At 61.5% G+C, this 12,321-nt stretch overlaps 2 protein-coding genes across 2 annotated transcripts; both read left to right on the top strand.

Annotated features, from left to right (window-relative positions):
* The first annotated feature begins 1,622 nt into the window (after positions 1-1,622).
* On the top strand, positions 1,623-8,716 carry KCNK4 (potassium two pore domain channel subfamily K member 4). Its single transcript, XM_019414830.2, is given in 9 exon segments — positions 1,623-3,062; positions 5,965-6,088; positions 6,241-6,401; positions 6,600-6,786; positions 7,325-7,464; positions 8,163-8,255; positions 8,257-8,376; positions 8,378-8,500; positions 8,502-8,716. Coding segments are annotated over 9 exon segments (1,398 nt in total). The 5' UTR covers positions 1,623-2,681; the 3' UTR covers positions 8,571-8,716.
* A 420-nt stretch (positions 8,717-9,136) lies between these two features.
* Positions 9,137-12,216, top strand: CATSPERZ (catsper channel auxiliary subunit zeta). Its single transcript, XM_019414836.2, has 5 exons — positions 9,137-9,332; positions 9,582-9,924; positions 10,864-10,943; positions 11,158-11,224; positions 11,979-12,216. The coding sequence occupies exons 1-5, from the start codon at positions 9,312-9,314 to the stop codon at positions 12,086-12,088; spliced, it is 621 nt and encodes a 206-aa protein (XP_019270381.2). The 5' UTR covers positions 9,137-9,311; the 3' UTR covers positions 12,089-12,216.
* The last annotated feature ends 105 nt before the right edge of the window (positions 12,217-12,321 follow it).

Genomic DNA, 12,321 nt, shown 5'->3' with positions numbered 1-12,321 from the left:
CACGATGATCCTGTGTCTCTTATGCCGGTTACCCTTGCTGCATTAGGATTTCGGGAAACCCCGTTTCCCTGTCATCCTGCCCAATCTGGCATTCAGGGCCAGGGAAGGACCTGGCCTGGGACTGAGGAGCCGCCACCTCCCTATCAGGTGTGGAAGTGGCCAGATAGTTGGGCCGCCCCCACATAGTCTGCCTGGTGGCCCTGGGGGCTCCTTCTCTGGCTGCCCCTAATACCGCAGTCACTGCTTTCCGCTGCCACAGTCTTGGCCTATCTGTCATCTGCCCTATGGCTGGGACTCCTTTATCAGAGGGTCTCCCGTCCACGTACCTGGTCATCACACCTCCTCGTAGTTCCTGGGGGCCTAGTACTGCTCCTGTCTGGAAACTTCACTTGGGATTATCCTGGGCATCCGATCTTCAGGGCCTCCAGAGAGGGCATCTGAGACTCCCGGTCAGCTCGAAGCTGAACAGTCCCTTTTTGTTGAAAGGAAACTAACATTTGTAGGGCACTCTATTGTGTGTGCCAGCCTCTGTTTTGAGCATTTACAAATACCTCTTTAATGCTCAGAACAGCACTCCGAGGTGGTAATTAATCATCCCTTTTCCGTAAGTAGGGACTGGGAGGCTCTTGAGAACGTAGTAACCCGCTGCGCCCTCTCCTGGTAGGGGGTGGTCAGCCTTAGAGCCCAGGCTCAAAACCACCCACTGTGAGGGCTGAGGACCCCAGGCTAGAGGATTTGGGGAGAGAGAGATCGGGGTTTGCAAAGAAGTGGGTGAGAACCGAGAGGGGAGCAGTTCCAAGACCTGCCTGAGCCCTGGCTGTTCAGGCTGCGAGGGGCGGGGGAGGAAGGGGGGAGTCCTGGCACTAGCCACGGAGGTGAGGACCAAGGGATGAGGAGGGACAGGAGGTGCCCCGGCATGACTTTCCAGAACCGCGTCCCAGTCCTCCCTCAGCCAATTCCAGGTTGTTTCAGTGGATCGCCCACCCCTTTGTCCCGCGGGGCCGCCTCCCTCAGGAGCGCTGAGCCCAAGGGCCAGGCTGTCCCCAGGGGGCGGGGAGTTGAGGACCATAATGGGGCTGGGAGACGCTGGGAGGTTTGCGTGGTGCCTGTCCGGAGAGGTGAGCCGGCAGATGTCCAGGCTGGGGCCGTGCCGCTGGCCACACTGGATGGCCGGCGGGGCAGTACCGGGACTCCGGTCTGAGACTCCAGGTCGGACCCAGCGGCGGCCCCTCTCGGTCTCCTCGGCCCGTCACCTGCCGAGATCCGCCGGAATCGGGGGGCTGGGCGGCCGCAGGTAAGGTGCTGCAGGGCCCGGCGCCGGCGGCAAGGGCGCGGCACGGAGGGAGGCGCGGCGCCGGAGGGGTTAAACTTGGAAGGAGGGGGGCTTCTGGCGGCGGGGGGGGGGGGGGGGTCCCAGCCCCGGCGGCCGCCCGCTCCGCCCCTGCCGCCGCCGCCGCCTCCGCGGCCCAGCCGGCACCGGCGAGGCCGCGCGGGAGCCCGGGCCGCAGCCGCAGCCGCAGCCGCAGCCGCAGCGGGGCCGACAGTGAGTGCGGGGCTGGCGCGGGAGGGGGTGCGGGACGGGAGCGGGGGCGCGGACGGGACTCCCCGGCAGGGGTGCGCAGGGTGGGGGGAGGGCCGGGCCGGGCGGGGCGCGCACCTCCCGCGCGTGGGCGCCTCCGGGAGTCGTGCGGCCGCGCGTGCTGCCGCCCGCACGCTCCCAGGCGTCAGCGTGGAAGACTCGGGAGGCGGTGGGAGCGAACCGCGGGGGTGCAGCGTGTCTGGGTGGCGAGCGCTGCGCGGTGGCCCGACGGCCTGGGTGTGTGCACGGGAGTGTGTGCACACGTGCGCGTGGACCTCTGGGGTGCCTCGGCCTGGCGCGCACGCCCCTGGGGGTCCGGGTGTGCCCGTGAGTCTGGGGAGCGTGCCGGTGGAGCGTGTGCGTGCGGCCCGCGCAGCCGGGCGGGCGGGAGCCGCAGGGAGGAGCGTGGGCGCGCGGGTCTTTGTGCCCGCGTGTGTGCGCGTGGGCGCCGCCGCCCGCTGTCCCGGGGGCTGACAGCTGTCCCGGAGGATGCTGCCCGGGTTCGGCCCTTATCGCTCCCGCCCTGTTCCTTCCCGGAACCGAGCACCCTCCCCCCGCCCCCCCACCCCTCCGCCCTGCCTCTCCTCTGCGCAGCGACCGGGACCCGCCCCTGGGTTCCTCGAAAGCCCGGCGGGGCGCTGGGAGACCCTGGAGGCTACCCGTCCGGCCCAGCGGGTCGCCGCGGAGCGGGGAGAGGCGGGAGGGGGGAGAGAAGCGCGAAGATGCTGCCGCAGCCGCAGCGGAGGAGCCGGGACCCGCCATCCCCGTCCCCGCCCTGCGCGGTCCGGCCTCTCCAGCCTTCTCTTCGCGCGCCTCCGCGCCCCCTCAGCCTCCTGCGCTGAAGCCGCTGCCTCACGCCCCCTCCAGGCCCCCGGTGTTTTCTCGCTCGTCCAGCCTCTCGCTCAGCAGGCTCAGTCTCTCTTTCCCCCTTCCGCTCTCCTTCCTTTCCCTTCCCGGTGCCCTCTTCTCTTCCCATGTCCTGGAGTCCCTGGACAGGGGCTGAGGGCCGGGCAATGGAGGTAAGGGGGAGGACAGCGGTGGGGGGACTGGGTGTGCCCCGGTCCCAAGTGTCCCGGCAGAGGGATGTGAAGATAGGACACCTATGGGCAGTAGGACTGGGGACTCCGAGGACCTTTGGGTGTGTGGGGGTTGGAAGAGGAGGGTGTGGGGGTGGCAGCCCAGGTTATTGATCCCGGCCTCCCTGGTTCTACCCACAGTGACCACAGCTCCCCAGGAGCCCCCTGCCCGGCCTCCCCAGGCGGGCAGTGGAGTCAACCGGGCCCCCGGGCGGGCCATGCGCAGCACCACCCTACTGGCGTTGCTGGCCCTGGTCCTACTCTACTTGGTATCCGGTGCCCTGGTGTTCCAGGCCCTGGAGCAGCCCCACGAGCAGCAGGCCCAGAGGGAGCTGGGGGAGGTCCGAGAGAAGTTCCTGAGGGCCCATCCATGTGTGAGCGACCAGGACCTGGGGCTCTTCATCAAGGTGCGTGGGTGGGCAGGAACCCCTTCAGCAGTCACCTGTGACCCCCCCCCCCTCCCCGCCCCCGGAAACTAGCTGCATGCCAGTGGGGCCCCGTGCTGAGTTGCTGCTTCCAGACTGGCACCCCCTGACGGCAGGGTGCCGCTGAGGGGGGCAGGCCAGAGGCTGGGATCCGGCTCTCTGGGTTTTCAGTATCGCGGCCATGGGGGCGTTGATTTGCCTGGCCGTGCCTGGCATTGGACTGAGCCCCTGGACTGTCTTCTTCGGTGTGACTGATGGTGGTTGAGTGAAGGAACGAGTGAAGGAAGAAATGAATAAATGGCTGGAGCCCGTGAGCTATGTCACATTTTCACAGGCCTACCTCACCGGCTCAGGGGTTGCCAGGGCACCTGGATACTTGTGAATTTTAGCCTCTAAGCAGCGAATAGTTTTTAAAAATAAATACGCCCTGCGCGGTATTTTTGTCTCCTAAACCTGGCCACGCCGCACTGGTTTCGCTTTGGAGTCACCGATGCCTTGGAGACACCCAAGAACACTGAACACGCCCCCTAACCCCTGGAAAAATGCACATGTAAACACGTCCGGGTGATTTCAGAGGGTTCTGGGATCCCCTAAGCTTGCCGCCAGGGATGCCAGGTTAGGCACCCCTTCACTGCCAGCGCTCGGGCTTATGATGAGAAGGCTGGAGGAAGGGGCAAGGCAGGGGTGGGGTCAGCTTTGGGTTCAGTGACTAACAGCGCTGGGCTTCAGCCTGCTGGGGGTACCGTCAGGCAAGCACCTTGGTCGCTTCCTCTGATTTCTGAGCGACGTCCTGTAAAACCTCCACGGTTTCACGTTAATAAATTAATGTTTATTACTTTGCTGAAGAGTCCCCCTCTTTCTCCGCCTGTTCTTTCGGAGGGAGGAGCCATCCTCAAGGAGGCCTCCGTGTTCCAGCTGATTCCCAAGGTGGCAGGACCAGGAGCCCAGATGAGGGGCAGGGTGGGGCCGGGACACAGGCGGCCTGACGTCCTCTCTGACACTTCCAGAATGCAGAGGAAGGCTCAGAGAGGCCTGGGCAGGAGAATGTGTCTGGCCAGACCACAGGGCAGAGGAAGGGAGGGAGGGAATCTGACCTATTTTTTCTCCACAGTGGAAATGCTTTTTCCCTGGATAAAAAAAGAAGAAAGGGAAGGGCAGAAATTAGAAGTGTGGGCGACAGCTGCTTTCCCTTCCACAATTAGGGAGGCAGCAATTATGCACCTACTGGCTGCTAGGTGCTGTGCTCTACACCATAGGGTGACCAGGGAAATGCATAGGGGGCGGAACAGGTGGAGATACAGGCTATACCGGAGAGGATGTCACTTTGGGATGAGGGGACAGATCCAGGGACAGGTTACTGTAGGATTCAATGGAAAGGGAACTTTCCTTGCTCCCTTCTCTGTTAAACACCTGTTGGGTGCCGGGCCCTGGGCTAGGTGCTGGGGTCTTTGAGGGGGAAGCCAGGGGCCTTGGGGAGGAGCTGGTAATTGACGGGAGGCAGGTGAGAGGCGTAGGATTTAGAGATGTGCGATTGGGTTGCCAGAGACCTACCGGCAGAGGAACAGCATGGGCAAAGGCGGGGAAGCTGGAAAGCTCAGAGTGTTTTGCAGAGCTTGGGTTTAGCAGATGCCTCGTCACTGGAAGCAAAAATTAGAACACACAGGATGACAAAGGATTTTTTTCCCCCTAAGTAGTGAATTTATTGGAAAAGTCTTGCAAAATAAAAATCAAATCACTTTAATCATACATTTCACTTCTTGGCTTCATTTAACAATTATTATGACAGGAAATGGGATCATCTCAAAATCTGGGGGTAAAGTCACGGCAGCTTGGGTTCCCAATGGGAGCCCCAGGAGAGAAGCCTGGAAAAAAAGGAGGTTGGGAACAGGGACTTGAATGCTGGGCTGGGAGTTTGGATGCTATGCTAAGACAGCAGGGAGCTACGGAGGATTTGGGGCAGTCGCCTTAAGAAGATGAATTTGGAATGGGTCTTGCTAATGAGGATTGCAGTCAGAGAGAAAGAATGTGCTTTATGATCTCCTCCATGGCCCTGTGCGGTGGCTCTGTGCTCCTTCGGTAAGAGCGCCTCCGTCACTTACGGCAGATACTCTCAAAACACGGACTCTGCCTTGGAGGGACGCACAAGGTGGCAGGAGGGACAGACACATGGCCACTTCATTAATCTAATCATATCTATGGAGGACCAACTAGGTAGCACAGGGTTTGGCTTGGACTTCAGCAGGGTGGGCGGGGGCTTGTGTGTCCACGAACCTTCAAATATTGGATGCAAAATCTGATGGCATCCGAACCCTCCTGGGGGAAGGGCCCCTGACTTCCATCAGATTTTCTAAGGCAAGGAACTCAAACTCAGCTTCCATAGCGGAGATGGGAATGGGGGGCTATGTGGAAAGCTGGACATCACTGGGCATGATCACCACCGGGGACTGAGTTAACAAAGACACGGGGCTTAATTTGTTGCGAGTGCCTTAACTCTTCACAACCCTCTGAGGTAGGTGCTATTACCACCATCCCCACTTGACAGGGGCAGAAACAGGCACAGAGTGTTAACTTGCCTGAGGTCAAGATTTCAACCCAGGCTGACTGCGCCCGGGTCTGTGCTCCTGACCGCTGTAAATTTGCAATCGTTTGCGTGAAATTAAGGGACAGAAGACTAAAATGCTTCTAAAACAAGGTGGAGGCCAAACAAAATTGGGCCGCCCAATCTGCAGTGTCTCCTCTTAGGGACTGGCCTCAGGAAGACCAGGGGGGAAGGGGAGAGCTGGGAGGGGTAGGGAGGAAACCACTCTGGAGACTGGAGGGCCAGGGGGTTGGCCAGGACAGTAGGGAAGGACTGAGGTTCCTCCTTCTGCGCCTTGTCCTGCAGGAGGTGGCTGATGCCCTGGGAGGGGGTGCGGACCCTGACACCAACTCAACCAGTAACAGCAACCACTCAGCCTGGGACCTGGGCAGCGCCTTCTTTTTCTCAGGCACCATCATCACCACCATCGGTGGGGGAGGGGACTGAGCATGTGGAGTGGGGGGGTGGGAGGGTGGGGGTGGGGGGCAAGGGGGCCGCTGGGCTTTCTCAAGGGGGAAAATGCAGAGGGAGGAAGGTGGGTGCCAGGCAGCCCCGACCTCCTGCACGCTCCCTCTGCCCCAGGCTATGGCAACGCGGCCCTGCGCACAGATGCCGGGCGGCTCTTCTGCATCTTTTACGCGCTGGTGGGGATCCCGTTGTTCGGGATCCTGCTGGCAGGGGTCGGGGACCGGCTGGGCTCCTCTCTGCGCCGCGGCATCGGTCACATCGAAGCCATCTTCCTGGTGAGCTGCTCCTCGCCCTGCGCGCCCTTGCGTTACGCTGGGGTTACCCTGCCCTACGTCCCCAGCGGGGCACCGGGAGCGCGCGGGCCTCTGAGATCGCGAGAGCCTCGCGCACAGGCTCGAGGAGGAGCCGGTGTGGGGCGCGACAGCGGAGGTTTTGGCGACTTCTTGGCTCTGGGCCGTTGCTCCTCCCTGCAGAAGTGGCACGTGCCACCCGAGCTGGTGCGAATACTATCCGCGGTGCTCTTCCTGTTGATTGGCTGCCTGCTCTTTGTCCTCACGCCCACGTTCGTGTTCTGCTACGTGGAGGGCTGGAGCAAGCTGGAGGCCATCTACTTCGTCGTAGTGACGCTCACCACGGTGGGCTTCGGGGACTATGTGGCCGGTGAGGCCACCTTTCTTGCGCTGCACTTCCCTAGCCACTTAATTGATGCCCGGGGGGGGGGGGGGGGAGGGGGGGGACTGCAGTCTCGCTTCTCCCTCCAAATTCCACCTGGTGTACGTGAGCGCACAGGCGCTCGCTCCCATCCCCTACCCGCGCTCACGGAATGTACCTTCACATTTGTGCACGTATGCAACCCCTCATGTGCCCTTACATTCTTGCAGGCCCGCACCCCACGCATGCTCACACATAGGTTAAGCGCACCCCTCACACGCGTCACATTTATATTATATATGTGCACTCCTCACACACGTTTACACTCCTGCACGCGAGCACACTCCCTTGCATAATCTTACCTGGCACACCTCCAAGCCACGTGCACTCGACGTGCCTGCATTCACACGCTCTAGCACATACCCATGGCCCTGGGGAGGGCGGATCCTCTCCCTGAGCTGGGAAGAGGGGCAGTGAGCCAGCAGCTCACAGGCTTAAGGCTTGCCCCACAATCAACATCTTTCTGGCCTCCCCGGTGGTATCCCAGGCGCCAGCCCCAACCAGAACTCTGCAGCCTACCAGCCGCTGGTGTGGTTCTGGATCCTGCTCGGCCTGGCCTACTTCGCCTCAGTACTCACCACCATCGGGAACTGGCTTCGAGTAGTGTCCCGGCGCACTCGGGCAGAGGTAGGCGCGCCCCTGGGTCTGCGCTGCGCTTGCGCCGTGGCGCTGAAGCGCGGTACCTAGCAGCGGGCTGACCCCGTTGGCCTCCCTTCCAGAGCGTGGGCTTCTCAAGGCAGGGACTGAGTGCGCCCGGCCCAGGGACAGAGGGTTAAATTTGGGCCGGTTTGCTGGTGACTCCACCTCTGCTCTCTTGGATAGGGTTGCCTGATTTAGAAACAAACCAAAACAAAACAAAAAGCAGGAAGCCCAGTTAAATGTAAATTTCACATACATAACAAATACTAGTTCAGTGTAGGCGTGTCCCAAATATTGCATGGGAGGGATATACACATATCAACATTTAATTTGTCGTTGTCAAATTCACATTTAACTGGGCGACCGGTATTGTGTCACCTTACTGGCTGAGCCGGCGGAGGAGCCGGATAAGAGACGCAAAGGTCTCTGGGGGGCACCGGAAGGATGGCTGAAATAAAGCTGGGGCATTTCTAGAAAAGCTCCTGGAGAAGAGGGCTCTTAGGTTCCGATGGAGGAGAGGAGAGTGTGTAGCTGGGTTGATGAGCCTTTTCTCTCGCTCGGGAGGGCTGAGGCAGGAGGACCAGGAGGAAAAGAGGGGCAGTGCCTGACTGACGACGGGTCAGGTTCCCGGGTTGCGGAGGCGGTAGAGGACCCGTGGTCGAGGACTCCCTTTACTCCTCGCGCAGATGGGCGGCCTCACGGCGCAGGCCGCCAGCTGGACCGGCACCGTGACGGCGCGGGTGACCCAGAGAGTCGGGCCCACGGCACCACCCACCGCTGGAGAAGGAGCGGCCACTCCTGCCTCCACCGCCGTGCCCAGCGCAGCCCGCCGGCGGGCCCCTGTCCCCTGCGCTCCCAGCGAAGGCCGAGCCGCCAACCCCGCCGTCCCCGCCCACCCCGTCCCACCGCCTCCGCGCTGGATTACCCCAGCGAGAACCTGGCCTTCATCGACGAGTCCTCTGATACCCAGAGCGAGCGTGGCTGCGCGCTGCCCCGCGCGCCACGGGGTCGCCGTCGCCCCCCTAAACCCTCCCCGGAAGCCCGTGCGGCCGCGGGGCCCAGGGCGTCCCCGGGAAAAAGGCGTGCCGGTGTAGGGGCAGGACCCCCGGCCTGGGCCTCTCAAAGGGCTTCGTTCTAGCTCTCCCCTGGCATGCTCTGCTTGTTTGACCAAAGAGGCCTCTTTCGACCGGACTGAGGCCCGGGAGGAAGCTACGGGTTGTTTGTCTGCCACCCCTCCCCCCCGCCCGGCTCCTGGCCCTCTCCTCACTTCATTCATTTGCAGACCCCCCAAGGCTTTCTGTCTCGCTGTCCCGGCTGGGCCCGTCCCTCACAACACCTCACGACTGTGCCTCAAAGCCTGCATCAATAAACGAAACAGTTTGCACCGCTGCGGGCGTGCGCGCTCCGGGAACGCGAGTGGGTGTGGGAGAGCTTGCGTCGGGCCGCCTCCGGGGCAAGCCAGGCCTCCTGCGACCCCCAGGCCGGGCCTCCTCCCCCCCCACCCCCCCCCACCCCCGCCACGCGTGCACCCGAAAGGGCCACCCTTGGGCCCGTGTCTCTGCCGGGAGGCTACCGAGGAGGGTCCGGATTAGGAAGGTGCCAAGGCGGGGCTGTGCGTCTCCAAGCTCAGTACAGACGTGGGGGGCGCGGGGGTGTGGGTGGGTGGGGAGGGGATAATGGCGTCTAGTGTGGGGGTTGTAGATTGAACTCTCCCTCGCGAGACCCGCAGCGCCATTCCATTCGGAACGCGACCCTGCCCCTCCCCGCTCCTGGAGCGTGACGCCCTCCTCCTTGCCCCGAGGCCTGTGGCGACTGGGTCCGTTGGGGGCAGAACCATGGAGGAAAAGCCTTTCAGAGTAAAGAACGCTTCCCGGGCCCCCCACACCCTGCGAGCCCCCAGACTGAGTCCAGCTTGGGTCCCCGGCTCTCCTCTCCCTCAGCCTTGGCCCCGGGGCAACTCCCAAAGAGCCCAAAGCGGAGCCTTGAGCCGACTCCACGGAGTCGTGGCCCTGGCAGGGCTCAGGATCCCCGTCCCCCAGCCTGCTCTTCCTCTCCTTCCCCACTCCCCGCTGCCCTTGGCTTCCCTCGTTGTATGTGGCCCACAGGCGTCTTTGGGCAGCGGTGGCTCAGACACGTCCAGACCAGACAACGACATCCGGAATCTGTGGACCAGGGCCACGCTGTCGCAGTCGAAGCTGAATGTGCCTCTGCCCAATGTCTGCGAGGACTCCGACCTGGAGGACGGCAGCGCACACAGCAAGACTCGCCGGTGGTACAACGAGAAGGCCCGCCGTGACTCGGACGGTGGTTGGGATCACGGAGAGTACAAGGACAGTTTCAAGCAGGAGGAGCTGGAGGATCACTCCTTGTTGGAGCTGCAGCTCCGTCAGGAAAGCTCCCTGGGAAGCCATTTAGAGGAGGGGGACATCGATTCCAAGACCGAGATTGGTCAGTGTGGCCTCACCAGGCTGTGGGTATCCACAGGGCAGGGGGCTGGCCAGGACCTGTATCTGCTGATGTAAAGTGGAGGGGAGGCGGGTGGGAAGCTATGGGACCCAAGTTTCCAGGATTCCCTTCCTGGGCGGGGCGCCCTCTCTCATCTTTCACGCTTTAAATCAATCATGCTTGGAGCGCCCCCTACTGGGAAGGCGTCATACAAGGTCCTGTGGCCCAGGCGCGCCCGGCCCGAGACAACCACCCCCCCCCCCCCCCCCCCCCCGCCAAAAGGCGCAGAGGCAGCGCGGTAGGACTCCTGCTTTTAATGGAATCATTGGGATAGTTGAGAGGAGGAAGTTATTTTCTTGTGTATGGATTTGCTCTCGTTGAGGACGTGCCTATCTTTCATTCACTCAGTCATTGGTTACAATTTTTAAATACCTCCTTCTTCCTGGGCACTGTTTGGGGATTGCCCCCAACCCCCCGCCGCCCCCCTTCCTTCCCCCTCCCCCCCCCCCCCCCACCTCCCGGCCCCTTCATCAGGGGATTGGAACTGATAACAATATAGTAACTGCCATTTATTGAGTGCCAGGCACTGGACTTCCTTTGCACGATCGCCTTAAACTTCACCACCTCTGTAGAGGGGCCATTCTTATTACCCCATTTTACAGACAAAGAACTTGAGAGTCAGAAAGTTTCAGTCACTGCTCCTAAGCCTCACACAATGCGGTAGTCAGAACTGGAACCTTGGTGAGGGGGCCAATAAAGCCCAGGGTGGCAAATTACTGTCCCATACTGTTTTCCAATAAGGTGGCACCTGGGCCTGGTCTCTGAAGGCCACTCCCCGCCGCCCCCCCCCCCCCCCCCAATCACATGCCTGCCCATACATTTCCTCCGCTCCGGGGCAGACCCAGCAGTCCGGAGATGACTGATCTCTCTTTTCTCTTCCAGAAATGTCTTCCTCAGAGTCATCGCTCAATATCTTGAAGCACACACCCCATCGAGCCTACTGGGCGGAGCAGCAGAACAGGGTTAGCAGCACCCAGGGAGATGAGGGGTTTTAGTGGAGTGGGGGATGGGCGAGTGGGGGTGGCAGAGGTGAAGGGGGGAGGGTGTTTCGTAGAGTGGTGGGGCAGGCACGTTAGCTGGGGGTCTTGGGGCTAGAGGGAGCAAGCAGGTGGGGCACTTCAGCTCTGGGCAGGGCCGGGGTCCCTTGGACATCTGAACCTCTTGCTGCCTCTCCAGCTGCCACTGCCTCTGATGGAACTCATGGAGAATGAAGCTCTGGAAATCCTCACCAAAGCCCTCCGGAGTAAGCCCCTCCCTCAGACCCCACAAGAGACCCTGGGGGATTTTGCAGGGCTCAGGCCTCTGGGAGTGGGAGTTCAGGATGTGTCTACCCTGTCAGATTCCCTTACCACCCACCGATGTTCCAGGAGCCCCACCATAAGTAAAAAGTCGGGGGACTGGCCACAGGGACACCCAGTGGGGAGAGCATGAGGCCTGGGCTCCAGCCTTGGGGCAGCTCCCTTTTAGCTGATGTGGCTTTTCTAAAGCTGTTTCCATCCCCCTGCCGAATGGGGATGACAATCTTTGTGGGGTCTTGGCCCCCTCCCTTGGTGCTGCGAGGAACCTCTGAACAATGGATTCCTTGGGTGAAAGTTCCCTTGTTTGCCCTGCTTACGAAAAAATGGAGGGGTTGCTGGGTAATCACTTAGAGTGGGTGGCCCAGCAGGGGTTCACAAAGCTGCAGGCTACCACCGTCCTAGTTCAGGCCTGCAACATCGCTAACTTTGCCCTCATCCACCCTCCACCTCAACACTCTGATCCTCCTCCACACCCCCCCATCTGTTTGGAGTGCAGGTGTATGACTTGACCTTTTGAAAGAAAACCGTCAGGGCCCAGCACCTTGGAGATTCAAAGTTTCCCAGATTAACACACACCCGAGCGCCAAGCGCTCCTGCCACCCCAAATCACCCGCGGTTGCTCAATTCTCACATGCGGCACGCACTGCTGGGGAGGCCATGCCCCCTGCTCGCTGCCCTAAGCGGAGCTCTGCCCTCCAGGCTACCGGTCAGCCATAGGCCGGGACCACTTCCTGACCAAGCAGCTGCAGCGATCTATCGAAGGGCTCAAGAGGCGCCGGAGCAAGAGGCTGAACCTCTTGGCGTACTGAGAGCACCGCCTCGGGCTCGAGGGACAGCCGGACTCCGGCCCCGGGCCCTTGTCCTGTCCCCAGACCCAAACCTGACCCCGTCCACGTGGAATTTGAGTCCTAGAGAAATAAAAGACTCTAGTGCACAATCGGTGAGTCAGTGCGTGGCTGCCCGCGTGAGGCGGACGCACGTGGCCCCGCCTTTCCCCGTGACCTTCACTCGGTCACCGCAGTGACCTTGAGCGTTCTTCTGT

Source organism: Panthera pardus, unplaced genomic scaffold, assembly GCF_024362965.1.
Source record: "Panthera pardus isolate Hobbes unplaced genomic scaffold, ASM2436296v1 HiC_scaffold_12, whole genome shotgun sequence".
Lineage (NCBI taxonomy): Eukaryota > Metazoa > Chordata > Mammalia > Carnivora > Felidae > Panthera > Panthera pardus.
The sequence above is the reverse complement of the archived record's forward strand: the minus strand, read 5'-3'. Positions and strand labels throughout refer to the sequence as shown.

What these genes read in the sequence shown, in the direction of transcription:
- CATSPERZ (XM_019414836.2), top strand. Translation starts at nt 9,312, where the DNA reads ATGGAGGAAAAGCCTTTCAGA. An exon ending in CGATTCCAAGACCGAGATTG is followed by an intron (nt 9,925 to 10,863) that starts GTCAGTGTGGCC and finishes TTTCTCTTCCAG; the next exon opens with AAATGTCTTCCTCAGAGTCA. An exon ending in GGGCGGAGCAGCAGAACAGG is followed by an intron (nt 10,944 to 11,157) that starts GTTAGCAGCACC and finishes CTGCCTCTCCAG; the next exon opens with CTGCCACTGCCTCTGATGGA.